Here is a 27,789-nt window from a genome sequence, read left to right as displayed (position 1 = left end):
GGGAGGCGCGGCCCCGCCCCGGACGCAGCCTCGGCGACCGCGCACTCAGCGCCTGTAGGCGTCTCAGACCCTGGCGAGACGCAGCCGTTTGGTTCCCATGGAAACGCCGCAGCTCCCCGCGGCGCGCTTCCGGGCCGGCGAACGGCGCGCTGCAATGACGTCACGAGGCCACTTTCCGGCCGGTGGTAGAGTCGGTCTGAAGTTGTGGGGGCCGGGGGAGCCATGGGGGCCACTGGCGACGCCGAGCAGCCGCGGGGACCCAGCGGGGCAGAGCGGGGCGGCCCCGACCTGGGCGACGCGGGCGCAGCGGGGCAGCTGGTTCTCACGGTGAGGGCGCCCCCGGGGAGGCCGGGGCTGGGCCTGGGCTCGGGCCGGCTGGGCCTCGGGCTCCCGGGACCCTGGCCCGCGGGTGAGAGAACGCGGCGGCTGGTGCTGCTGCCCAGGGAGTTGGTGTTTTCGCAGTCCAACGACCTGGATTCAAATTCTGATGCCGCCTTCCTAGCTAGGTGACGTGAGCAAGTCCTGCCAACCCCTGAGCTCCAGTTTCTTCTTCTGTAAAATGGAGATGATTAGTGCCTGCCTCATAAAGTTGTGGGGATGGGGTGTAAGTACGAGGAAAGCGCCCAGCACACCACCTGCCCCAGAGTAGCCAGCCCCTCGGTAAACACTGGTTACCTTCCTCCTGCCCTTCCAGAAAAGGTGGGGTTGGGACCTTTCGAGGCAGGAAACTTTTCTTCAGTTCCTCCTCCCGGGCGGGGCCTTTCAACCACTGCCCTCCCGCCAACCCCGTCCCAGAGAAGCGGGGATGTTTACGTTTAAGTTCATCTCCACCCTCCACCCCAGTGTCATGGACCTCAGTGACACCCGTTCCCTTGGTCCCCACAGAACCCTTGGAACATAATGATAAAGCACCGGCAGGTGCAGCGAAGGGGCCGCCGCTCACAGATGACGACAAGGTAAGGCTGGTCTTGCGTATTTACCTCCCAGGCATTGGCTTGGATGGCACCTTTGGGGTCCCCACTGCACCGAGCTGAGAAGAGATAATGAGCTATTGGAAAGAGCACTGGACTAAGAAAGAGGAGACTAAGATTCTGTAACTCTGTGTGACCTTGGTTGAATCATTGTCTCCTCTGAACTGATGTACCAAATGAGGGGTAGACATGGATTCAACCGTGCCTAAGATCCCTAACACTCACTGGCTCTGTGGTTGAGGGCTATAAAGAGATCCAGAGGGACGCCTGGGTGGCCTAGTCGGTTAAGCGTCCAACTTCGGCTCAGGTCATGATCTCATAGTTCATGGGTTCCAGCCCCTCATTGGGCTGTGTGCTGACAGCTCGGAGCGTAGAGCTTGCTTTGGATTCTGTGCCTCTGTCTCTGCCCGTCCCCTACACTCTCTCTCTCTCTCTCTCTCTCTCTCTCTCTCTCTCTCTCTCAAAAATAAATAAACATTAAAAAAATTTAATAAATATACTGCTAAAAAGAAAGAATAGCATGGAGGTTCAGAAAAAAGTGGGGCTAGTAGTATTTATCTCCGTGAAGGGAGAGAGTACAAGATAGGCCTATAGGATGTGGATTATATTTCTTGACTTGGGTAGTGATTAAATGGATGTTCACTAAAACTATTTGTTAAAGTGGGGCGCCTGGGAGGCGCAGTCGGTTAAGCGTCCGACTTCAGCCAGGTCATGATCTCGCGGTCCTTGAGTTCGAGCCCCACGTCAGGCTCTGGGCTGATGGCTCAGAGCCTGGAGCCTGTTTCCGATTCTGTGTCTCCCTCTCTCTCTGCCCCTCCCCCCTTCATGCTCTGTCTCTCTCTGTCCCCAAAAAAATAAATAAACGTTGGGGGAAAAAAAAATTAAAAAAAAAAAAAACTATTTGTTAAAGCATATAGATTTTGTATTTCATAAAACACTTTAAGAATAATGCTCATTTCGGGGCATCTGGGTGGCTCAGTAGGTTGAGCGTCTGACTTGGGCTCAGGTCATGATCTTGCTGTCTGTGAGTTCGAGCCCTCCGTCAGGCTCTGTGCTGACAGCTCAGAGCCTGGAGCCTGGTTCGGATTCTGTGTCTCCCTCTCTCTCTGCCCCTCCCCCGCTCGTGCTCTGTCTCTGTCAAAAATAAATAAAACATTAAAAAAAAGAAAAAGAATGCTCATCTCATGGGCAAAAGACATGAATGTCTTCTCCAAAGAAGACATCCAGATGGCCAATCGACACATGAAAAAATGCGCCACATCACTCATCATCAGGGAAATACAAATCAAAACCACAATGAGATACCACCTCACACCTGTCAGAATGGCTTACATTAACAACTCAGACAACAACAGATGTTGTCGAGGATGCGGAGAAAGAGGATCTCTTTTGCACTGCTGGTGGGAATGCAAACTGGTGCAGCCACTCTGGAAAACAGTATGGAGGTTCCTCAAAAAATTAAAAATAGAACTACCCCATGACCCAGCAATTGCACTACTAGGCATTTATCCAAGGGATACAGGTGTGCTGTTTCAAAGGGGCGCATGCACCCCAATGTTTATAGCAGTACTATCAACAATAGCCAAAGTATAGAAAGAGCTCAAATATCCATCGATGGATAAATGGATAAAGAAGATGCGGTATATATATATGCATACACATACACACAAACACAATGGAGTATTACTCAGCAGTAAAAAAGAATGAAATCTTTTGCAACTACGTGGATGGAACTAGAGGGTATTATGCCAAGTGAAATTAGTCAGAGAAAGACAAATATCATATGAGGGATTTAAGATACAAAACAGATGAAAGTAAGGGAAGGGAAGCAAAAATAATATAAAAACAGGAAGGGGGACAAAACATAAGAGACTCTTAAATATAGAGAGCAAACAGGGTTGCTGGAGGGGTTGTGGGAAGAGGGATGGGCTAAATGGGTAAGGGGCATTAAGGAACCTACTCCTGAAATCATTGTTGCACTATGTGCTAACTAACTTGGGTGTAAATTAAAAAATTAATTTTTTTAAGGGGCGCCTTGGTGGCGCAGTTGGTTAAGCGTCCAACTTCAGCCAGGTCACGATCTCGCGGTCTGTGAGTTCGAGCCCCGCGTCAGGCTCTGGGCTGATGGCTCAGAGCCTGGAGCCTGTTTCTGATTCTGTGTCTCCCTCTCTCTCTCTGCCCCTCCCCCGTTCATCCTGTGTCTCTCTCTGTCCCAAAAATAAATAAACGTTGAAAAAAAAAATTTTTTTTAATTAATTTTTTTAGAAAAGTAATGCTCATTTCACAGGTTATTATGAAAATGGAATAAAGCCATACATCTATGTAGTACATACTACATCTGGGCACATAGCTTGTTTTCAGTAGAAGCTATCTATTATTCTCATTAAAGGAGTTTGTGTCAGGGGCGCCTGGGTGGCTCAGTTGGTTGAGCGTTCAACTTCAGCTCAGGTCGTGATCTCATGGTCTGTGGGTTCGAGCCCCGCATCAGGCTCTGTGCTGACAGCTCAGAGCCTAGAGCCTATTTCGGATTCTGTGTCTCCCTCTCTCTGTGCCCCTCCCCTGTTCATGCTCTGTCTCTGTCTCAAGAATAAATAAACATAGGGGCACCTGGGTGGCTCAGTCGGTTGAGTGTCCAACTTCAGCTCAGGTCATGATCTCATGGTTCGTGGGTTCGAGCCCCGCGTCAGGCTCTGCACTGACAGCTCAGAGCCTGGAGCCTGCTTCTGATTCTGTGTCTCCCTCTCTCTCTGTCCCTCCCTCACTCATGCTCTGTCTCAGAAATAAATAAACATTAAAAAAAATTTTTTTTAATAAATAAATAAAGGAGTTTGTGTCAATAATTGGCTGAGCAGACCAGGAAAGATATGTTTGGGACATGATCCCTAACTATGTCTCCCTCCTGAATGCAGTTTCACAGATCCTGCTATCTCCATGGACCTCCTCCGAGCTGTTCTCCAGCCTAGCATCAATGAGGAGATCCAGACTGTCTTCAACAAGTACATGAAGGTGAGAGGGACACAGCAGTAAAAAATTAAGAAGGACAAAGATTCACGGACAGGTCTTTCCTGCATCACAATCCCTCTGGCTCTCTCTAGTGCACAGATGTGTAAAGGTTTCCCATTCTGAATCCCTGAGAACTTTTCTCCCCTCTTTGGGGGGTAATTTGAATACCTCTTTGTCAAGTCATTATGAGCATAAAATGATTTAAGTGTAATGTGCTCAGCACTGTGCTTCGAACAAGTGTTTTTATTTGTTTAGTAGTATCACCATTATTATTATTTAAAATTCCTTTTGGGGCACCTGGGTGGTTCATTTGGTTAAGCATGTAACTCTTGGTTTTGGCTTAGGTCATGATCTCATGGTTCATGAGTTCAAGCCTCACGTCAGGCTCCGCACTGATGGTGCCTGATGGTGCAGAGCCTGCTTGGGATTCTCTGTCTCCCTGTTTCTCTGCTCCTCCCCCACACCCCCCGATCTCTAAATTAATTAAAATTTTAAAAATTCCTTTCTAGACCTATAAATAAACGTCTACATGACTCTACCTGATTGTCCCATAGATATTTCAAACTCAACATATTCAGAACTGAACTGTTTTTCTTCCTAAACCTTTTCCTTTTCTTGTATTTGTTTAATCATTCGAGAAGTATTTACTGAGAACCCACCATAATAGCAGGCACTGTTCAAGGCACTGAGGATGTAGCAATGACCAAAATGACAGTGTCCTTGTTCTCTTTAAACTGATATGTACTGCATTAGGAACACCAGAGAGAAGGGGGAGAGTGACCAGTGGGGAGCAGTTCTAGTTCATAGAGTATATCTAGGAAAGCCACACGTGAGCAGAGACTTGAATAAAGTGAGGAAAATACAAGCTATGTGGACACATCAGGGAAAAGCAGTCCAGGTAGAGGGAACAAGGGCAAAATCCCTGAGGCACTAGTGTGCTTGGCACATTCAAAGCAACAAAGTCAGGGCCCCTGGCTGGCTCAGAAGAGAAGGCTGGCTGGCAACTCTTGATCTCGGGGTCATGAGTTCAAGCTCCATGTTGGGTGTAGACATTACTTAAATAAAACTTTGAAAAAAAAAAGAGCAACAAAGTTGCCTGTGTGGCTAGAACCAACTGAGCCAGTAGGAGGGTAATGAGAGGTAATCAGAGAGGAAATAGGGGCCCCTTTCATGCAGAACCTTTGAGGCCACAGTAAGGACTTTGGGGTTTACTCTGAGTAAAATAGAAGCTCTTGGAGAGTTTTGAGCAGAGTACTTATCTGAATTTTTTTTTAATTTTTTTAATGTTTATTATTGAGAAACAGGGAGACACAGAGTGTGAGCCAAGGGAGGGGCAGAGCGAGAGGGAGACACAGAATCTGAAGCAAGTTCCAGGCTCTGAGCTGTCAGCACAGAGCCCGACGCAGGGCTCGAACTCACAAACGATGAGATCGTGACCGGAGCTGAAGTCAGATGCTTAACCGACTGAACCACCCAGACACCCCTGATCTGAATATTTTTAAAGGGTCACTCTGATGTGAAAAGAAGCAGCTGCAGGAGGACCAGTTAGGAGGTTTGAGATGATAGTGGCTTGAGTGTTAACAGTAAAGGTGTTGGGAGTCAGATTCCATGTGCATTTTTTTAAAGTTTTTATTTATTTTGAGAGAGAGCCCATGAGCGCACACACATGCTTGTGCATGAGTGGGGGGTGAGGAAGGTGGGGGCACAGAGGGAGAGAGAATCCCAAGCAGGCTTAGCTGTGTCAGCACAGAGCCCAACGTGGGGCTTAATCCCACAAACCACGAGACTGTGACCTGAGCCGAAATCAAGTCAGATGCTTAACTGACTGAGCCACCCAGGCACCCCAGATTCTGTGTGTATTTTATTTTATTTTATTTTATTTTGTTTTGTTTTGTTTTGTTTTGTTTTGTTTTGTTCTGTTCTGTTCTAATGTGTATTTTAAAGGTGCCAGCAAGATTTGCTGGCAATTCAGATGTGCGGGGTAAAAGAGCAGAAGTAAACAATTTCTGAGTTATCTGCCCTGGGCAGCTATAAAAATAGCATTGCCACTGACTTGCTATGAGGAAAGCAGGAACGAGCGAGGGAATCGGGAGCTCAGTTTTGGAGCTCAGTGTGAAGTTTGAATGGGACTACCATTCAGTTAGAAACTGGAAACCAAGAACTCTGCCTTTCCTTCACCTTCCCCATCCAGTCACGGAGTCCTGTACCTTCCACTTCATCATCCGTCACACATGCCTTCATCACCCGTCTTCTTCCTTGCCTCTGCCTTGGTTCAGGCTTTCATCTTCTCTCACCCAGGCTCTAGCTGTAACTGCTGCTCTTTCAACTCACCTTCCATACAGCTGCCAGTGACATCTAAGGTGTACATCTAAGGGTGTCGCTTCCCTATTTAAAATCCCTCGGTGACTTTCCATTGCCTTCTGGGTGAAATCGAGATTCCTTAACATGGCATATATGGCCCACTGTGATCAGACCCCAGCCACACCTCCCCATATACCCGGTTATTACTACCCCTAAATATTGCATGTTACAGAATGCACCATGTATTCTCATGCCTGCACACGTTTACATATGCAGAAGTAAAGAGGTTAATCCACTAGGAAAAGGCTAGGCCAGGAGTCAGTCTAGGATTGCCGGTCTCCAAAGCCCTTTCCTTATCATTTCCCAATAGTGGATACCGTGATTCAAGAACTTTCTCTCCTGGACAAATGCTGGATGAACACAATTTGTGGCTCTGTGCTCCCTTCATGTAGTCTGTCGAGATACCTCCCTATTGGGGCACTTGGGTGGTTTAGTCGGTTAAGCGTCCAACTCTTGATTTCAGCTCGGGTCACGATCTCATGGTTTGTGTTATCGAGCCCCACATCCAGTTCTGGGCTAACAGCACAGAGCCTGCTTGGAATTCTTTCTCTTCCTCTCTTTCTGCTCTACCCCCTGCCCCCCCCCATTCTCTCTCTCCCTCTCTCTCTCTGCTTCTCCCCCACCTCGTGCTCTCTGTCTCACAAAATAAATTAATAAACTTAAAAAATGTATATCTCCTTATCACCCTTGTTTTCAGATAAGAGACTTGATTATATCACTGCTTCAGATAAGTTCACACTGTTGATTGACCTCTTCTGTCTATCCATTGTTTTAAAAATGTTTAGGGTAGTAACTTCTAGCCATGACTGATCTTATCTGAGACATTGTTCATCTGTTCATCGTTATTGATTTGTGTGATGACTAAATGCATCCCTCTTTTTAAAAGAAATAGCCTAATAATATAGTTCATAAAATAGATTGATGGATGGACAAAGGGATGAATAAATAGATATGTTATAGCAAATGTAACAAAATGTTAATTATAGACTCCACGTGGTAGATGTTAGCTAGTCACTGATTGAATAATTGTTTCAATTTTACGTTTGAAGTTTTTCATAAGAAAATATTGGGGGAAAAATAATACAAATATTTTGAAAAGTAAAAACCTAAAGTCACTTAAACCTCCCAGAGATACCAAACTGTTAACAGGGACTACGTAGTCTCCCATACTTATTTGTGTGTGTGTGTGTGTGTGTGTGTGTGTGTGTGCGCGCGCGCATGTGTGCGCGCACGCGCACACCTATGTTCAAAAACTACGTGGCATCATTTTACACACACTCTTCTGCAACTCAGTATTTTCATTTAACAATATAATTTGGTCCTGGTTTTAGGTCAGTACATAATAGCTCACCCTGATTCTTTTTCTTTTTTTCTTTTTTTTAAGTAATCCCAGTGCCTACCTTGGGTCTTGAACTCACGACCCTGAGGTCAAGAGTCACGTGCTCTACTGCCTGAGTCAGCCAGGCGCCCTGTCGCCCTGATACTTTTTTTTTTTTAAGTTTATTTATTTATTTTGAGAGGGAGAGAGAGAATCCCAGGCAGGCTCCTCACTGTCAGCGAGGTGAAATCCCACGAACCATGTGATCATGACCTGAGCCAAAATCAAGTCGGCGGCTGCCTAACCCAACTGAGCCACCCAGGTGCCCCACCCTGATTCTTTTATAATAGTTGCAGAATAGTATATTGTATGGATGTACCACAACTAGATAGTCTCAAGAACATTCAGATTATTTCAAATTTTTGTCTATTACAAACAGTGCTACACTGTGTACATCTTTGAGTGTACATCTTTATTCGCTTGTGAGAGTTTTTCTGGAGGATAAATTTCTAGCGATGGAATTGGTGGATAGAAAGGAAAACATTTTTTGCCCCGAGAAAAATTTCTCTCCAGAAGGTCGTACAATTTTGTATTTCTCCCAGCAGCATTTGCGAACACCTTATTCAGGACCAAATTTCATTCTCAGGTCCAGAGATCACTTACAGTCACCCCTGTATATTCATCACACTGCCATCTCCCCTGCTGGCTGTAAAGAATCCAGACTGTTTTAACTAGCTTTCACTTAGCCAATACTCAACACTGAATACCAGCATTAATCTCTAGTTCTTAGGGTTTTGTTCTAAAGTGAAACTGTGACCATTCATTTAATTTGGCCTGAAGAATTTTCCTCTTCATCTCGTGAGATTTCTAATCCACACTTTCTCACTCTTTTCCTTGGCTGGACATTAATAATATCAGGCATTTGGCCTTGCAAAATATAAAATGTGGGTGCCTGGGTAACTCAGTTGGTTAAGCATCTGACTCTTGATTTCAGCTCAGGTCATGATCTCACCATTGATGATTTTGAGCCCCACATAGACTCCATGCTGACAGTGTGGAGACTGCTTAGGATTTTCTCTCCCTCCTGTTCTCTGTCTCTCAAAATAAATAAAATAAACTTAAAAAGCAGGGGGGGGGGGGGCATCTGGGTGATTCAGTCGGTTAAGCACCCAACTTTGGCTCAGGTCATGATCTCATGGTTCATGGGTTCGAGCCCAGCATCGGGCTCTGTGCTGACAGCTCAGAGGCTGGAGCCTTCTTCGAATTCTGTGTCTCCCTCTCTCTCTGCCCCTCCCCTGCTCATTTTCTGTCTCTCAAAAATACACCGACATTAAAAAAAAAAAAAATAGCTGAATACAGATACTGATAGATTCATTTTTCAAGAGTTATTTTAAATAAAATAAAATGAAAGTATATCTCCTTGAGGGTGCCTGGCTGACTCAGTAGAGCACATGACTCTTAATCTCAAGGCCCCCAAGTTGGGGGGCACGGAGCCTACTTAAAATTTAAAAAAAAATTTTTTTAACATTCATTTTTGAGAGACAGAGGCAGAGTGCAAGTGGGGGAGGGGCAGAGAGAGAGGGAATCACAGAATCTGAAGCAGGCTCCAGGCTCTGAGCTGTCAGCAAAGAGCCCAACGCAGGGCTCATGAATTGCGAGATCGTGACCTGAAGTCGGACGCTCAACTGACTGAGCCACCCAGGTGCCCCAAGCCTACTTAAAATTAAAAAAAAGAAGAAAAGAAAGAAAGTACATTGCCACAGTAGGAGCAGTGATTATAGATGCCAGCATTTTTCTGTAACACTCTTTTAGGACACAAATCACTGTGAATGTGTTCTCAGTGACTCCATCTGAGGCCGCTCATCACCTGTCCCTCAGTGTTTTCAGGCTCCAGCTCTCCCTCTTCCCCCATAGAGGAACCTTCTGCCTTCCCTTTCCCCAGCTGATTGGGACTTCTGGTGTCCTGGGGCCCTGGCCAGGTCTCATGCTGTCCATCCCACACATTTCTTTCAGATAGGGCAAAAAATTCAGTGAGGACCTTCTACGCTCGGCATCTTTCCTGGCCTGGGCTGTTCCTCTTTTCCTATACAAAGTAATACAGGTACATTGTAAAAATTGAGAGACTATAGATAAGCAAAAAAAAAAAAAAAGAAAAAAGAAAACAGTCATCCATAATATCACCACTGTTACTTTAATAAAATTTTTACAGTTCTTTTGTCTGTGTTTGCTTTATGCTGTTTTACATAAATAGACTCACTCTGTACGAAACTGTTTGATGCCTTGCTTCCTTCACTTAGCAATATGTCTTGAATGCCTTGTCATGTCAAAAATATATTCTCGGGGCGCCTGGGTGGCTCAGTTGGTTAAGCGTCTCACTTCGGCTCAGGTCATGATCTCATGGTTCATGAGTTTGAGCCCCGCATCAGGCTCTGTGTTGACAGCTCAGAGCCTGGGGCCTGCTTCCGATTCTGTTTCCCTCTCTTTCTCTCTGCCCCTCCCGTTTGCTCTCTTTCTCAAAAGGAAAGGAAAGGGATTGTTTTTTTAATTTTAGAAACAGTGAGCAGTAGAGGGGAACAGAGTGGGGGAGAGAGAGAGAGAATCTTTTTTTTCTTTTTTTTTTTTTAATTTTTTTTTCAACGTTTATTTATTTTTGGGGGGACAGAGAGAGACAGAGCATGAACGGAGGAGGGGAAGAGAGAGAGGGAGACACAGAATTGGAAACAAGCTCCAGGCTCTGAGCCACCAGCCCAGAGCCTGACGCGGGGCTCGAACTCACGGATCGCGAGATTGTGACCTGGCTGAAGTCGGACGCTTAACCGACTGCGCCACCCAGGCGCCCCCTTTTTTTTCTTTTTTAAGTTTATATATTTATTTTGAGAGAGAAGAGACAGCGTGAGCAGGGGAGAGGCAGAGAGAGGGTCCCTGAGAGAGAATCCCAAGCAGGCTCCACATTGTCAGTACAGAGCCCGATGTGGGGCTCAAACTCACCACCATGAGATCATGACCTGAGCTGAAACCAAGAGTCAACACATTTAACTGGCTGAGCCACTCAGGCGCCCCTTTCCTTACTGTGGTTTTTAATATTTGCACACTACTTCCTGGTATGGATATACCACGATTTATTTGAGCAATAATTGGACATTTAAGTTATTCTTTGGTTTTGTACTGCTTACACATTAATGCTGTAATGACCATCCTTTGGGCATCTCCATGGTTATTACCCTCCTTAAGAGAGAATAAAGTGAGGAACCTGGGATTTGACTCTAAATCTGTCTGATCTCGGAGCTCCTGAGTGGCTCAGTCGGTTAAGCGTACAACTTTGGCTCAGGTCATGATCTCGTGGTTCGTGAGTTCGAACCCCGCATCGGGCTCTGTGCTGACAGCTCAGAGCCTGGAACCTGTTTCGGATTCTGTGTCTCCCCCTCTGTCTGCCCCTCCCCCACTCACGCTCTGTCTCCCTCTGTCTCAAAAATAAATAAACATTTTTAAAAAAATTTTTTTTAATAAATAAATCTGTCTGATCTCAAAGCCACATTCATAATCCCTTTTCCCTTCTGTATAAGGGTAAGACAAAAGCTTCTCTTTTATATTCCATTTCCTTCAAGTTGATGCAAATTAGCAGGTCTTCTGACCTTGTCCTCTGTTCTGCTTCCCCCTAGTTCTTCCAGAAGGCAGCACTGAATGTGAGAGACAATGTGGGGGAAGAAGTGGACGCAGAGCAGCTGATCCAGGAGGCCTGTCGGAGCTGCCTGGAGCAGGTGAGACCAAAGGGGGCAAGAGATGTAGGCACAGGGTTAGTCCTCGGGGCTCTATTAAGAAATGTGATCACTTCGTTCATGGTATTTGGGGGAGCGGGGGGTGTGGTGCCTGACGAGCCACTAATATCCATCTAGGGCTTAGAGCTGCTGCTGGCAGAGAGGAGGGAAGTGGCTCCCATGTGCCAGGGTCTGTGATAGATACTTTCACGTGTATTAGTTCATTGACATCCCAGAAGGCGTATTTTAATCCCTAGTTTACAGAAGAAGAAACTGTGGTTCAGAATAAGCAAGAGTTAGAATAACTAAGGACTGTCTCACCTCTGCAAATACTTGGTGACTTAACTCTTCAAGTAGTTATAGCCCCTTTTGGCATCATGGAGACTGTCACCCTTTCTGCCTCTCAGGGTGTGGTCAGGAGGCATGACATCAGGTCTATAAATATGGCTGTGTTCCCAAGATAGAAGTGAACCTGTTTGCATGTGTCAGCTGTTCTTACTAATAGGAATTGTCAGCATCACCCGGATTTTGTGCTCGACTGTGAAACCACTAGGTATCAGAGATGGAAATGTTTTCATACTCAGAGGCACAGAGGCTAGTTTCAGCTTAGTCGTGTGAGGATGATTCTCAGACATGAGAGAGTGATGTCTTCTGGGTGCTTGGCTGGCCAGCTGCTCAGGCACAGCCTCAGAAAAGAGCGAGACCAGGGCTGGAGCCTCAGCCTCGAGAGGACAAGATTCCATCCACCAGTGCAGTGAAAGCTGATCTGCTTCTCATGGTCTGTCACATTTAAGCTAGCCAAACTCCCAGGAGGCCAATTCATTAATTCACTCTGGGTCTGTAGTATATTATAATCAGTTGTAACGTCTGCTGGTAATAAAACCTGGCAGTTTGCTAACATTACTATAAGTTTGAACTGAAACAAGATTAAATTAATAAACCTTCAGTCTCAGTTGCATCCCAGAATGCTTTTTTCTTTTTAAGTTGATTTATTTGGGGGGGGGGGGAGGGGCAGAGAGAGAGGGAGAATCCCAAGCAGGCTCAGAGCCTGATGTGGGGCTTGAACTCTCAAACCATGAGTTCATGACCTAAGCCGAAGTCGGACGTTTAACCACGTAAGCCACCCAGGTGCCCCCTAGAATGCTTTTTTTGAGTTTATTTCTCACTTCAGGTAATATGTATTGAGAGCCCACTGTGTGCCATTTCTGTGCCACGCCCCGACAGCACTGTGCCAGATGGACATAGTCCTTACCCCCAGATCCCTGATGTTACTCCAGTAATCATACAATAGACCTAGGATAACAAACTGTTCTAAGTGCTGTGAGTGTGGGAGGCAATGAGAGAGTACGCTACAAGGTAAGGGAGCGGAGTACATCTAAGGGACGGAAAGCGGGCAGGGTTGCTGATTTTCAGAGGGTGGAGAAAATACTTGATGAGGTCGGAAGGGTAAGCAGAGGCCAAATCAAGCAGAGCACTGCAAACTGAATTGTACTATGGTGTTTTAAGCAAAAGAGCCGCCTAATGAGATTTGCATTTTGAAAGATCACTCTGGCTGCCATGAGGAGATTGGAAGGGAAATGTGTGAAACTATGCCTGAGTCCCCATGAAAGATGAGATTAAAGTGAACTGGGCATAGTCTGTACTCCACGAATGGTTTCACCTTTCCAGTCTCCTGAATCCCCATGTCCACCTTGTGGAGTCCCCCCTTGCTGGGATTGATGGGACTGGGAAGCTAGCATGTGGAACAGAAGGTATATGATCAGAGCACAGGAATTCGAGCACAGGAAGGTAGAAAGCCCAAAGTCCATCTTGAAACTAGACGAATCAAGAAACTTTGAACAAGTCTTTTGACCTTTCTGTTCCTCAGTTTCCTTATTCCTAAAATTAGGAGTAAGAATCCCACCCCCCTACCCCCAAGGTTTGCTGTAAGGATTAAATGAGAAAATATACATACACTACTGACACAGAACATACTAGATATTAAATACATGGGAGTTCTATTCATAATTATAACACTCGCCTGCCTTAGGGACCCCTGGCTGGCTCAGTCAGTAGAGTGTGCGAGTCTTGATCTTGGGGTTATGGGTTCAAGCCCCACGTTGGGTGTAGAGATTACTTTAAAAAATAATAAAATCTTTAAAAAATAAAAATAATAAATGTAAGGGGCGCCTGGGTGGCTCAGTCGGTTAAGTATCCGACTTCAGCTCAGCTCATGATCTCACGGTTTGTGAGTTTGAGCCCACCTCGGTCTCTGTGCTGACATCTCAGAGCCTGGAGCCTGCTTCAGATTCTGTCTGCCTCTCTCTCTGCCCCTCCCCTGCTCATGCTCTCTCTCTCTGTCTCAAAAACTGAATAAACATTAAAAACATTTTAAAAAAAATAGTAAATGTAATACGCAACTGCCTTACAACAGAACCTAATTTTTGGTGGCCAGGTACTCGGAAGTTCTTTGGGGTCCCCTTGTCTAAACTGCATGCAGAACTTCATTACATGCAAAGATTCTTCACATTGGACATGATACAATTAGAGTAGGGTTTTTAGTTTGTTTGGGTTAAGACTTGATTTGCCTGCTTGCACTTCTGTTACCGACATTTACCATCTCAGTCATGTTCCCTAATCTCCTTAGATATCCCTTTATGGCGATTTCTTAGGGAGAAATGGCTGATCTTAGCTATAGCCCGTTGCCTTGCATTTTTTGTGTCCTTCATTTTGTTTTGCACAGCAGTTGTTTTTATTTGTTCATTCTATTTATGCAAGTAATATACATCCATTAACAATTTGGCATAGTAGTTAAGAAGGCAGGCTTTTTCTTGATTTACACCATCCAGACATGAGTGCTGGCTGGACTCACTGTGTGACTTCAGGCAAGTTACCTCACCTCACTGAATCTCCATTTTCTCATCTGCAAAGTGAGTAGAGAGGTGCTACCTCATAGGATTGTTGTGAGGTTTAAATGTGGTGGTACTTTTAAAACATTTATTCAGCAACAAAGACTCAGTAAATGTTACCTGCTGCTGGTTTATGTTAAAATTAGACACAATAAATTATGAGGAAGAAAACTAAAATTCCTCCTGATCTCCCTACCAGCAGTAACTCATATTAACATTTTGGTGCATTTTCTTCTTCTCCCTATGTATGTTTTCACCTATGTGTGTTCGCTCATGGGGGCACGGGGAGTGCAGTGAGGAACAAAAACAGACCACCTTGAACCCACAGTCTCCTTCAGCTGCCACGCTGTTCCCTCTTACAGCTAGACTTTGGGAAAGGAGGCTGTCACTGGCTCCACTTTGCACCTGCTGTTCATTCTTTCACTCACTTTGTTTCGGTGCCATTCCTCACCACTTCACCAAAACCCCTCCCATGTCAGGGTCCCCAGTAACCTCCATGTTGTCAGATCCTCTGGACCCGAAGTGTCCTCAGTTTACTTCTTGGTAGCGTTTGTGCCAGGGGGTCATTTCATGTTTCTTCGAACACTCCTCTCCAGTGCCTTGACTTTGCGTCCGCTCCTCCTCGGCTTCCTGGACCAGCTCACCTTCTCTGCCTGCCCTCTTAACCATTGGTGCGTTCGTGAGTTCAGTCCTCAGACCCCTTCTCTTCTGCGGCTCACTCTCATTCTAGGTGATTCCCTCCAGTCCTGTGGCTTTGAAGCAGTTTAACTGCTGATGATTCTCAAATGTGTATCTGAGCCCGGAGCTGCCTCCCCCCTTGCCTTCTTCCGGTCCACTCTCACGGCAGCCAGACCTTTCTCTTTAAAGATGAACCAGATTGCGTTGCTCTCCTCTTTAAAGCCCAGTGACTTCCCACCACAGGCAGAGTAAAACCCTGATGCCTTAACATGATCCACAGAGCCCTCCCTACCTGCACTAGCTCCATTAACTTCATCTCATCCCACCACTCCCTCGCTGGCCGTCTTCTAGCTGTACTGGAGTCCTTTCTGCTTCTCCAGTACACCAAGCTCGGCACCTTGGCACCTGCTGTTCTCACTGCCCAGCATGTTCTATCCTCAACTCTTTATATAGGTGCCTCCTTTTCTTCAGCTTTGGCTCAAATATTGCCTCATCAGAGAGGCCTTTCCTGGCCACTCCATCTAAAGTAGCACCCCATCTCACTCCTTTCCTCACCTCCAGTTAATCTCTGTCACCTTACTTGTTTATTTCTACCATTTATTTCAATATGAAATTATTAATAGTTCGTGCACCTACTTCCTGTCTCCCTTTCCACCCCCACCTCTGCTAAAAGCTTGAGCTTTGCAAGAGTTGAGGCCTGATCTTGTCCACTGCAGTATTCCCAGCCTGAGACTATGACTCGTAATATGTGTACACGAAGTGTTGAGTGATTGCGTGAGTGAGCGAGTGAGTGAGTGAATGAATGAATGAATGAGGAAACAAAGGAACAAATGGCAAATGAACAGGCAGGGTTCCTGCTCTCATAAAACTGACAGCCTGGTTAGGGCAGACAGGTGTGAATTAAATTACCACAAAATATGCACATAATTTCACACGGAGACTTATGCACCCTACACTACAGCGTTTGGAGGAGAAGGTCATGAGTTCAGACTTAGCAGATTTGGGGACCTCAGCGCATAGACATCAGACAGACTGTTGTATAAATCTGTAGTTCAAAGGAGAAGCCACAGCTGAAGAGAAAAAATCATAGTCAACATTGTGTGTCAACTCTACTCAAAAAAAATTTTTTAAATTATGGTGTCGTCACTTTATAGATGTTAAGTGGAGCTGTGAATGTGATGAGAGTAGATAGAATACCAAATGGAAGAAGATAGAATGAACCAGATTGCGGAAGATGAGCCAGCAGAAAAGGCTGAGAGAGAGTGGCCACACAAGTAGGAGGAAAACCAGGGAAGTGTGGCCACAGGAGCCTGTAGGAAAGAGTTTCCAGAAGTGGGGAGTGCCCAGGCCTGTCAAATACCGCTCACATGAACACAGGTGTTCACATGACTATAGGGCTCCTCACTCACCCCTCTCTCCTCTGCCCGTTATTTGCCAGGCCATCTTTTTCTTCACACAGGCCAAGTCTGTTCCCACCTTGGTGCTCTTGCACTCCTCCCTGCTGCTGACATGCTTCCCCTCAGCTTTTCTTCTAACTGCTGCTTCCTCTTCCTCCTCCCCCTCTCCCTCCTCCTCCTCCTCCTCCTCCTCCTCCTCCTCCTGCCCAGCCCAGAAGGCTGCCTTCTCCGAACAGCCTCCCCTCTGCTAATTGTCTGTCACATCTGCCTGGACTTTTTTTCTCCAGAGCATTTATCATGATCTGAAATTACCTTGTTTGTATGTTTGTTGATTTCCTTATTTCCAGATTGCCCACAGAGTGTGAGCTCCACAAGAGCAGGGACTTTGCAGGTGCTATTTACTACTATGTCCCCAGCACGTCTATACTTGGTGCCAAATATTTATTAAATGAAAAGCAGTGGCTTATGAAGTAATATGTATTATATTAATGCATTTAGTTAGGAAAAATATATAGTATATATTTACAAGGAAAAGAGTAATGAGGAATTTACATTGAAATATTAACAGTAGCCTGTGCATATGGGAAATTTCAAGTTTGATTCTTTTTTTTTTTACATAGTTTTCTAATTTTTCATCAATGATCATTAATTACAGTTGACCCTTGAACAGGCAGGGATGAGAGGCGCCAATTTCTTGTGGTAGAAAATGCACGTATAAACTTGTTTTTAGAAGTAATCTCAGGGCACCTGAGTGGCTCAGTCGGTTAAACATCCGACTTCGGCTCAGGTCATGATCTCACAGCTTGTGAGTTCGAGCCCCACATGGGCTCTCTGCTGTCAACGTGGATCCAGCTTCAGATCTTCTGTGTTCCCCTCTCTCTGCCCCTCCCCCACTCCTGTTCTCTGTCCCTCTCTCTCTTTCTTTGCAAAAATAGATAAAACATTTTTTTAAAAAAATTTTAAGTAATCTCTGCACCCAACATGAGCTCGAACTCACTACCCTGAGATCAAGAGTCCCACACTCTACCAACTGAGCCAGTCAGACGCCCCCACATATTATAAACTTTGACTCCAAAAACTTAACTACTAACACCTTTATGTTGACTGAAACCTTACCAATAACATCAGCAGTTGATGAACACATTTTGTATGTTGTATGTTTTATATACTGTATTCTTAACAATAAAATAAGCTAAAGAAAAGGAAATGTTATTGAGAAAATCATAAGGAAAATACATTTACAGTACTGTACTGTTTTTATTGGGAAAAATCTGTGTGTAAGTAGACCTACACAATTCAAAGGGTCAACCGTACTTAAGTATTTTAAAAAATAGGTCTCTGTTTATATGTATATCTTGGGGTGCCTTTGTACTGATCATGAAAAATTTTCAACCCAGTTTGGAGTTTTAACCTAGCTGTTATCCACCAAAATAATAACTGTTAACACCTTGGTCTTTTCCCTTCAGGCTAAACTACTGTTTTCAGATGGAGAAAAAGTAATACCCAGATTGACCCATGAACTTCCAGGGATAAAGGTCAGACTCACTGTGTCTGGGGTGTTGCATGGGGAGACCGATGAGGCTGGGAGGCAGGTGAACTCTGTGGGCCCAGGGAGGTTCCACGTGTTACCTGTTTGTAGGACCAGGTCCAAATAGCATCATTGGGAGAGCTTCTGAAGCCTGGTCCAGGGAGGGGCTGGAGGGTGTAGTCCCAGGCTCTGGCTTCTGCAGCCCCTGGGGACCTGCAGCTCCCAGGCTCTGGCCTTTCACTGACTCCTCCCTTCCATTTTCCTCCAGCGTGGCCGACAGACAGAAGAAGAATGTGCCCATCGAGGAAGCCCCATTCCCAAAAAGGTAAACCATCTCCCCATTTTCTGGCTGGGAAAAGGCCCTACAAGTCCAGAAGAAGGTAGAGGGCCTCCTCCGTGCACCGTGGAGCCTATCTAGCATAAGAGGCAGGGCCCCTGGAGACTGTTACTCTCCCTGTTCACTCTCATTTGGTCTCTTTGGAAAACCATCTCCACCAAGTGACTCTGGACCTGCCAGTGGCACGGGGTAGGGCTTCCCACAGGGTCAGGCCTCTGACAGCTGTTCTTTACGGCAGAGGAAGGGACGGCCTCCTGGACACATGCTGTCAAATGACCGGGCGGCTGCCGGCATGGTGTGAGTAGGGGCCAGCGGTGTGGTGAGAACGGGGAGGGAGTGGGCCTGGAGGGGGACAGGCCAGAGTTCTGCCTGCCAAGATCAGATCCAGCATTTGAGTCACCAGGGAGGAGGGTTAGTCTGGTTTGAGGGCTGGGGAAAGAAGGCAGCAAAGGGGGGATACTGTTTTATCCTGCTTTTGCCCCAGAACTGTTCAGCCCAGCTTGATTAAATACCAGAGTTGTTTTTATTGTTAGTATATATTAAATGCTCATAAGGTGCCACAACTGGTCTAAACACCTTATGTACTTGACCTTTTCATCCTTACAGCCACCCTGTAGTGAAGGTATAGTTACTTTTGCAAGTAAGGAGACAGACTCAAAGAATTTTTGTCCAAGGTCCTACAGCTAATAATGAACAAAATTGCGCTACGGTTTTTTGAAGCAGCAGAATCTTTCTTTCAAACAAAACTTTACGTGGAAGCCTGATAGAGCCGCACAGGTGGGGTTGGGAACAACGGGGACAGCTTGAAACCACTGGTCTAGGAGACGGAGCAGTAAAGTCATCGTACCATAGCGTGGTCTCCCGAAGCAGCCCCACTGCTCACAAACGAGAGGGAGGGTAGTTGCTGCTGTTCTCTCCTTTTCACAGATGAGAAAACTGCAGCTCAGAGAGGTTCCCGGACTTGTCCGCGTGGCTAGGTGACATCAGAGCCAGTCCTAGAATGGCTTTTTGCCTTCGTACCTCCTCCTGTGGGTTACCAGGAGGAAAGACAGCCAGGGCCAAAGTGAGAGTATGTGAGGAACTCCCACCACCGCCAGCAGGCTCTGCTCCAGTCCTGGGCCTCACCTCGGAGAAGTCACCTTTCTTCTTTCCTTCCAATCAGATGGAAACCAAAATCCTGTGAACCAATTCGCCGAGAAGGCCCCAAGGTATGATTATGTGAGCATGGCAGTGACCACGATGCCAGGGAGACTCGGTCAAGGCTCTGGGCCCACCATGAGGGAAGGGGCGAGTGTGTGAGGTATTTGTGAATGCCATTCCAGAGCCATCCCCCTATTCCCCGACCCCTGCCCTGCACCCACGCCCCCGCTGGCCTCCCAGAAGGGTCTTAACTAGGGATTGGAGCTAGGGATACTTAACATGTGACAGGCACTGTACTAAATCTTTTGTACGGATTATGTGGTTGCATTTAATCTTTTTTTTTTTCAAGTTTTTATTTAAATTCTAGTTAGTTAACATACAGTGTAATACTGGTTTCAGGAGTATCATTTAATCTTTATAACAATCTTATGAGATAGATTCTGTTATGCTTCCGTAGTTGAGCTTCCTTTCCTGTGAACCACCTTGTGGGAAGGAACTATTTTATCTAGTTAGCTTATATACTTAATACCCTTGAATGTATGTGAAGGCTTAGAGACATGCTCCGAGTCACATACCTGCTGAGTGGTCAACCCAAGTCTCAAAGCCAAGGTTCATTGCCACCAGAGGCTATGCTCTTAACCATTAGCCTCTGTTGCCTCCAGAACAGTTGTTTGCAAGCTCTTTTAGGAATAGAATCTTTTCTTCAAATAAAATCATGTGTGGAAGCCCAGTAAGGTACCTGAAGACTCCTCTGTCCTGGTTGAGGCTGTGTCCAGTAGAAATGTTTCACCTCCCATTCCTTCTCGGCCTTTTGGCTAAGATCAAGTGGAGAAATGTTTCACCTCCGGGGCGCCTGGGTGGCCCAGTCAGTTTAGCATCCGACTTCGGCTCAGGTCATGATCTCGCAATTTATGGGTTCGAGCTCCATGTCAGGCTCTAAGCTGACAGCTGGAGCCTGCTTTGGATTCTGTGTCTCCCTCTCTCTCTGCCCCTCTCGTGCTCTGTCTCTCAAAAATAAATAAATATTAAAAAGAAAGAAGGAGGAAAGAAAGAAAAGAAAAGAAAGGTTCCACCTCCTGTATTACTGGCCTTCTCTGCTCTCACACTGGCGACCATGCCTTTCGTCTTAAACTCTGCTCCCTTGATTGAAATGCTCCTGCATTTGCCTGATCTTTCTGTTCCTCCCCAGACATCCCTTCTGTCTCTCGTGAGTTCTTCTTCAGTAATGACCCATATACATGGGCGTTCCTCAGAATTCTCTCCCTGGCCCACTCCTGCACCCAAAGTTTCTGTGAATGATGTACTCAGGGCTCAGTGTGCCCTGAAGTTGCCATACCCCCTTGTTTGTCCCACACCTCTCTTTCTGGTGTAAAATTTATATACCCTGCCTGCTAGAACGCCCTGCCTGGAATTTCCATAGCATTTCAAATATCCCACATTGCAGTCGGAATCTTTCTTCACAGACCTTCTTTGACATTCTCTGCTTGAGTCATCTTTCCCTCTCCCCCTCCTTCCCATCTACATCCCCTCAAGTCCTGGACAAGTGTACCTCCCAAATATATCACCATTCCTCTTCCCTTCTCGTCATCCATACTGCCATCTGAGCTCAGACCCTCATCTTTCAGAAGTACATTAGGACAGCACCCTCTAAACTGCTCCCTGCCTACAGTCTTGCCACTTCCAATCCATTAGCCACATTGTGGGCAAGTGAGCTGCCTTTAAAGCAAATCTGGCTCTCCCTATTTAGAGGCCTCAGTAACTCCCCATGGCCTACAGAATAAAGTACAGACCCACAAAAAGAAGCATACCAGGGCCTCAAGCCCTCTCTGCCTCTCTCTCCAGTCTCATCAGTTGCCACTTGCTAATCTGTGCTCCCTCTCCTTTAGGTGTAACAGAATTGCTCATGGTTTCTCTAGCATGCCAAGCTCACTGTCCCCTCCCGCATTCATCCTGGTCCCTTTCTTCCTCTCCTCCGCCCTTTCAGAATTAACTTGGGAATTACCTCTGCAAGGGACCCTTCCTGTTGCTCTCCCCCTTGGCATCCCTCATGCCCGGCCCTCATCTGTACCCCTGCCTGTCTCGTGGTGGTATAATTACTACACATACGTCTGTGGTCCCCGGAGAGCAGACTGTATCTTACTCATCTCTTTATCCCCAATATTTAGTCTAGCATATCGTCAGTACTTGGTTACTTGAATCAGCTGTTTGGAATAGTGGACGAGGATAATGGTAGGAAGAGTATTTCCATCCTGTCCAGCAGGTACACCTCACCCTCACCCGCCTCTGTCTTTTGCATAGTGGGACCCAGCCCGGCTGAATGAATCTACCACCTTTGTGTTGGGATCTCGAGCCAACAAGTAAGTTTAAGGGCTTTGGCGCGGAGGGAGGGGGGCAACTCTGGGGCCTGCTCCTAGGACTGCAGCTGCTGGAATCCTTACCACTCGTCTGTTCCTTTTCAGGGCCCTGGGGATGGGGGGCACCAGAGGGAGAATCTACATCAAGCACCCGCACCTCTTTAAGGTAGGTGAGTGCTAGGAGTTAGGCAGGCCTTTGCAGTGTGTGTAGATGGTTGTTGGGAGCTCTGGATGGCACAGAGAAGTTTGGAACAAATACTGATCTGGGAGTCAGGACTTCTGGGTTCTAGTCACCCCTCTGCCCTTAACCTTTACCTTTTGTAATTTACTCAACAACTCTGTATCTCAATAGTGACAGCAACTTTCTTTGTGTGCTTATTGTGTACCAGTTTCTTGTGCTGCACTTACATTATCTCATGGAACTATCCCCTTTAAGATAGGGATTGCTATATTGTTTTACAAAGGGAAAAAAACAAAAAAACAAAAAACAACCCAGAAGTAAAGAATGGCTAAGTGACTTGCCCAAAGTTACTCAGCCAATAAGTGGTGAGTCAGGATTCCAGGCCGGGCCTGTCTTTGGTAAAGTTTGAGCTCTTTACCACCACCTTATTCAGTTGTCTATAAAATAAAGAGATTGAAGCAGGGCAGCAGTTCTAATCCTTTTCAAACAAAGGTACTTTGGTCTCTACTATTTAAGAAAATAATGGGGGAGGGGCACAAATTCCCTCACCCCCTTAAATGAATTTATGTTTTTTCAGTCACAAAACATCCAAATATATTACAAAGATAGTAGTGCGTGTGTATTGAAGACAGGTGATTTTGCACCTGTGCATAAGGCTTGGCGCTCCTTGCCAGAACCACACGGCTCCTTTGGGGTCCCAGAATTACGGCTCTGTGTGCTACATTCTGTGCAAGTTCAAGTTCTCTGATGGGCAGACTTGCTTCTAGTCTTTCAGTCTTACGTCCTGGGCTCCTCAGCACCTGGACAGTATGCCTACTTGCTACCTCGTTTCCCTTTCAGTGCCTTCACTCCTGCTGTTGCGCTTGATGACCTTCCTCCCCCAGGCTTATCTCTGCCTGACTCTTCTGTAACCTCCACCTCTTCTAAAACCCCTCTAGCATTATCTCCCATGTCTGTGCTCCGGGACCTACTTGGAGCTCCAGTAGCACAGTGGTTAAGAGTAGAGTTTCAGTCCAGGTTCCACCGCTTAGTAGCCAGGTGACCTTGAGCAAGTGGCTTCACATTTCCCAGTCTGTTTTGTCATCTACAAAAAGAAAATGATACAAACCAACCTTTTAGGATGAGCAGAATTAAGAGAGAGTGCAGTGAACTCCCGGAGCAATGCCTGGCACATAGCAAGGGCTCAGCAAATGTTCGTTGTAACCAGCAGACATTCCCGATTCTTAGATCGCCATTCTTAAACTGCCAATCCGCACTCATTACTGGTGGGTGTGATGTCTCACTGTAATCTTTCCAATCTAAGAAGTGGAGGGAAAATGTTTTTGTTGTTTTACTTTATATTCTGTTAGTGACAACGAGCATCATTTCGATGCATCCCTTTGTATTTCTTCTGTAAACTGCTTATTGAATTTTTTGCCCATTCTTCTGTCCTTCTGACACATTATTCAAATTTTTTTCCTTTTCAACTTTTTTTTATTATAAATATATCACCCCATTCTTATTGTAAAAAGACTCAATATACAGAACCTAATAGGGAACAAAACACAAAGTTTCCCTTCACCCTTGATTTGGAGTCTCCTCCCCTAGAGGCCACCACCACCACCAACATGGTAGCATCCTTCAGTTCCCGCCCTGTGCACACACATGGGAGTGTGTGTGTGTGTGTGTGTGTGTGTCCTTTAGTGATTTGACAATACATATGTCAGTAGCCATAATATGTAGGTAAGTACATAGTGTTGTCTCCCTCTCCCTCTCTGACCCTCCCCCATTCATGCTTTGTCTCTCTCTGTCTCAAAAATAAAGGTTAAAAAAAAAATAAGTACATAGTGTTCTCTGATTGTATTTTTTTTACCCCAAAATTCATTTATTGAACAAATATTTATTGAGTGCTAAACACTCTCAAGGTGCTGATACATAGCAGTGAACAAAACAGACACAAAAAACTCCTTGCCTTCACAGAGCTAACATTCTTTTCTTTCTTTCTTTCTTTCTTTCTTTCTTTCTTTCTTAATTCTTGAGGGAAGGAGAGAGTGCGCATGTGCACAAGCACATGTGCAGGAGAGGTGCAGGGAAAGAGGGAGAGAGAGAATTCCAAGCAGGAATTCCGTGCTGTGAGCACAGAACCCAACCTGGAGCTCGAACCCACGAACTGTGAGATCATGACCTGAGCCAAGATGAGGGGTCAGATGCTTAACTGACTGAGCCACCCAGGTATCCCACAGAGCTAACATTCAGGACCAGCAGCTATGGCTTGGGGGCCAAATCCAACCTGTAGCCTATTTTTGTCCAACTCTGGTTTTTTATATTTTTAAAGAGTAATTTAAAAAAATAAAAATGAAGGATACGTGACAAAAATGTATGTGGCCAGCAAAGTTTAAAATACTAGCTGGCCCTTTAAAAAAAAAAAAAAGAAAAAGTATGCTGACCACTATGAATCTATGGATAATATCTGAGATTTGTCCATGTTATTAAGTCTCCTTCATTTTATTTCTAACAGCTGTGTAGACCTTATAGACTAGATATTCCATAACTTACTTCATGACTCCGCTATTAGTGGATATTTACATTTTTTCCCAGTAGTTCTGTTACACACAATGCTTTCCCAAATATGCCTGTGTACATGTGTGAGTGATTCTGCAGGATACATCCCTGGAAGTGAGATTGCTGGGTCAGAAAGTGCATACTTTTAAATTTTCTGATTAATATTCATGTTACTTGGGAAATGAAATAAGTATTTAAACTCAAAGAGTGGTAACGATGCAGGTTTCTCTGCTTTGTCTCTATCTCAAACGTTGTGCCTGTCTTATAAAACCTACCTTAATTGAGCACTTACTGTGTCAGGTACTATCTTTCCTACTTTTTATGCACTATATCATTTATCCTTACCGAGCACCCGATGAGGTAAGTATGAACACCATTTCACGGATGAAGAAACCGAGTCTCAAGGAAATTACTGCCCAGGTTGACACCATCTACTAAGGGGCAGGAGCCAGCATTTAAACCTAATTCCAAAACCAGGTTCTTCACCGCAGTACTATTCTGCCTCCCCCAGAGCTTGACCTGTCCTGATTTTTGTCTTAGAAAATAATGGTCACCATAACCATTCACATGTGTTGTAAACTACCTCAGGTCATTTTTTAAAGAGGAATTACGCTCTAGAATAGTAGTCATCAGTCTGACCAGTTGCCAGAGTTCTGTGTTCTGAGAAAGGAAGGGGTAGAGATTAGAAGTGCTAAAGATCTAGTATGGGGGTCCCGACCCCTGGCCTCCTGGGCTCAGCTCTACTTGCTGTGAAGAAGTTGGCGAGCCCTCTGACATCCACCAGGCTGAGACGAGGTCTTCTTAGTAAGAGCTACTCAGGGACCGAGAGATGGCTCTGGGACCGAATGAGAAAAGTTCCTCTCACTAGGCTAACATCTGTGATTTCATCCCTCACAGTACGCAGCTGACCCCCAGGACAAGCACTGGCTGGCCGAGCAGCATCACATGCGGGCAACAGGAGGGAAGATGGTAAGCACTGTTCACATGTGCCATGTCAGAGACCCACCCAGCCCGGGGACCAGGGTTCCGGCCTACCTCCACATGAGACTCAGTGAGACTCAAAGCCTGACGAATGTGGAAAGGGAGACTTGTCAGGGTGGAGAGGGCCCATTCCTTCATGCTGAAGGTCGGACTTAATCCCTGGATTCCCTTCCCACACACCACTCCCTCAGCCTCCCACATCATCCCTTGTATTTGGATTGTATTAGCTGTGCCTAAAAATGTCAAGCTCCAGACACACTTAACACTACTTTCCCCTCATGTGCCCATTGACAGATTGCACTCGTGGATCACAACACTCTTCTACCAGACACAGCTGTAGAATCTTCCCAACACAGTGATCCAGGCAGCACCTCTTGTCAGTAGGAGTTAGCACATGCAGTAAAACTTGTTTGCCACACCTAGCAGCCCTTTCCAGAATCACCTCTGCTTAAAGAGTACTTAGCTTATATCAAGCAACAATCTTGGGGAAAATCATCACTGTGTGTGTTCTAAAAGTAGCAGGGTTTTGTTCATCACATGCAGTGTCCCCCACCTGAGGCCTCAGTCGCACCACTGTGACTGCACCTGTTAGAACTCCGTGGCCTTGCAAGCCAGTATGCCATCTCCTTTCTGGCAAGGAAAAACCATCTTCTTTTTAGTACTCTTCTTATTCCTACCCCCTGTTTAAGAAGATGTCAGGGAGCTTAGCACTGATACATAAAATGCAACATAACATAAATAAGAAATCGATGGGAAAAAGGAAAGACAGGATCTAAAGTTAAGCGATAAGCAAGACGAGCTTTATTTCTTTTTTAATTTTTATTTTTGAGAGAGAAAGCATGAGCAGGAGAGGGGCAGAGAGAGGGGGACAGAGGATCCAAAGCAGGCTCTGCACTGAGAAGTAAGCCTGATGCTAAGCTCGAGCTCACGAACCATGAGATCATGACCTGAGCCGGAGTCGGATGTTCAACCAACTGAGCCACCCAGGCGCTGCAAGACTAGTAGCTGACTTTTTTAAATTTTTTTTAATTGCTGACTTGATAAACCAGCACACTTCCATGGGTTTTCACAAATTTAGCTCTAGGCCCTTCTCAAGGACACTTCATCTGTTAGATAGTTCACAGTGCTCATAAGGTGAAAACAGATTCCTCAGGGGACACACAATCCTGACCATAAGAGCAGAAAGAACTGTCTCTCACAGAAGACTTTCTCATGTGACGGATAACATCCCCTGTATGGTAAGCTCATGAGAGGGCTCTCTCCCACTGCAGACCGTGGCATTGTGCCAAAGCTGTTCCGTAGGCCCCAGGACCACAGCAGTGTGTGCAGCTTCTCATGCTTTCCCTTTTGCCATGAAGTTCAAAACCAGATTATCTTCGTTCTTAGAATTAACATATGGCTTCCTCCTCCTGATTTCCTGTTTCCATATGTGTTTTGCTAGCTCTCTTGCCATTTCATTTTAAGCTACCTCAGAGGCCTTTTTTAAGAGGAAAGGGCCATAAATAAGTCACCAGTCCCACTCCCTAACCCATAAAGTTTCTATATGTGTGAAAGGTGGTCTCGGTGCTGTTCCCCAGTCTCTCCCTACTCACTCTCCCCTCCTAAATTGTAAATCATGCCCCTCTCCCCTCCAGCCCTGACATTAAGCACATGTTTAATCAAGTGTTGTTGAGTTGAATTGAATCAAAGGCAGTGACCACTCTCCTTTGCTCCTGCCTCAGGCCTACCTCCTCATTGAGGAGGACATCCGGGACCTCGCTGCCAGTGATGACTACAGGTAAAACCAGTCATCTGTCCCCTGCCTCTCCCCTCCCATCACAGTAGCCCCTTGGGGTGAGCCTGGGCCCATACCCTCCCTTGCTTCAACTCTCCTCAATGTCTGTTCCAGAGGATGCCTGGACCTGAAATTGGAGGAGCTGAAATCCTTTGTGCTACCCTCCTGGATGGTTGAGAAGATGCGAAAGTACATGGAGACACTACGGACAGAGAATGAGCATCGTGCTGTTGAAGCACCTCCTCAGACCTGAAGCCAGGTCCCCTGGCCACACTTGGCAGCCCTCCTCCCAAGGCCCTCCCCCACATGGCTGAGGCCACTGCCGGGACTGCTCCTGGATGGATCTCAGCGGCATTAAACTGTGCCTGGGCTAGTCTGTAGTGACTCATTACAGAGCACCCCCAGAATGGCACGTGGTTCTATATTTGTAAAGTTATCGGGTTAAGAAGCAATTAAACAGTTTGTAATAAACATAGTGAGCTTGCTGTGTGGTCTGCATTGTAGGGATGGACGGATTACCAAGGGCTCTAGAAGAAGGGGGCACAGGAAAAGATGACCAGCTACCCTCCCCCATTCCAGGTC

General features: G+C 45.9%; 1 protein-coding gene across 3 annotated transcripts; it reads left to right on the top strand.

Moving 5' to 3' along the window:
• Positions 1 to 141: 141 nt before the first annotated feature.
• Positions 142 to 27,682, top strand: DNTTIP1 (deoxynucleotidyltransferase terminal interacting protein 1). 3 transcript variants are annotated; one of them, XM_043553842.1, is made up of 13 exons: positions 142 to 327; positions 886 to 956; positions 3,881 to 3,977; positions 11,313 to 11,411; positions 17,838 to 17,906; positions 18,168 to 18,224; positions 18,475 to 18,533; positions 19,399 to 19,444; positions 21,675 to 21,733; positions 21,836 to 21,896; positions 25,350 to 25,421; positions 27,155 to 27,210; positions 27,322 to 27,682. In XM_043553842.1, exons 1-13 carry the CDS (start codon positions 223 to 225, stop codon positions 27,458 to 27,460), a joined length of 990 nt encoding a protein of 329 aa, XP_043409777.1. In that variant the 5' UTR covers positions 142 to 222; the 3' UTR covers positions 27,461 to 27,682. The 3 variants fall into 3 exon arrangements, with proteins under 3 accessions (XP_043409777.1, XP_043409778.1, XP_043409779.1); XM_043553844.1 differs by lacking the exon at positions 142 to 327 and adding an exon at positions 485 to 506; XM_043553843.1 differs by lacking the exons at positions 27,155 to 27,210; positions 27,322 to 27,682 and adding an exon at positions 25,728 to 26,315 and having other exon boundaries at positions 164 to 327.
• Positions 27,683 to 27,789: the final 107 nt, after the last annotated feature.

This window comes from Prionailurus bengalensis, chromosome A3, assembly GCF_016509475.1.
Source record: "Prionailurus bengalensis isolate Pbe53 chromosome A3, Fcat_Pben_1.1_paternal_pri, whole genome shotgun sequence".
Classification (NCBI taxonomy): domain Eukaryota; kingdom Metazoa; phylum Chordata; class Mammalia; order Carnivora; family Felidae; genus Prionailurus; species Prionailurus bengalensis.
The sequence above is the reverse complement of the archived record's forward strand: the minus strand, read 5'-3'. Positions and strand labels throughout refer to the sequence as shown.

Excerpts from the sequence above, each read along its gene's own strand:
- DNTTIP1 (XM_043553842.1), top strand. The coding sequence starts at position 223 with ATGGGGGCCACTGGCGACGCCGAGCAGCCGCGGGGACCCAGCGGGGCA. Across the intron at positions 21,734-21,835 it reads TTGGGATCTCGAGCCAACAA|GGCCCTGGGGATGGGGGGCA; the intron begins GTAAGTTTAAGG and ends GTTCCTTTTCAG. Across the intron at positions 25,422-27,154 it reads GGGCAACAGGAGGGAAGATG|GCCTACCTCCTCATTGAGGA; the intron begins GTAAGCACTGTT and ends CTCCTGCCTCAG.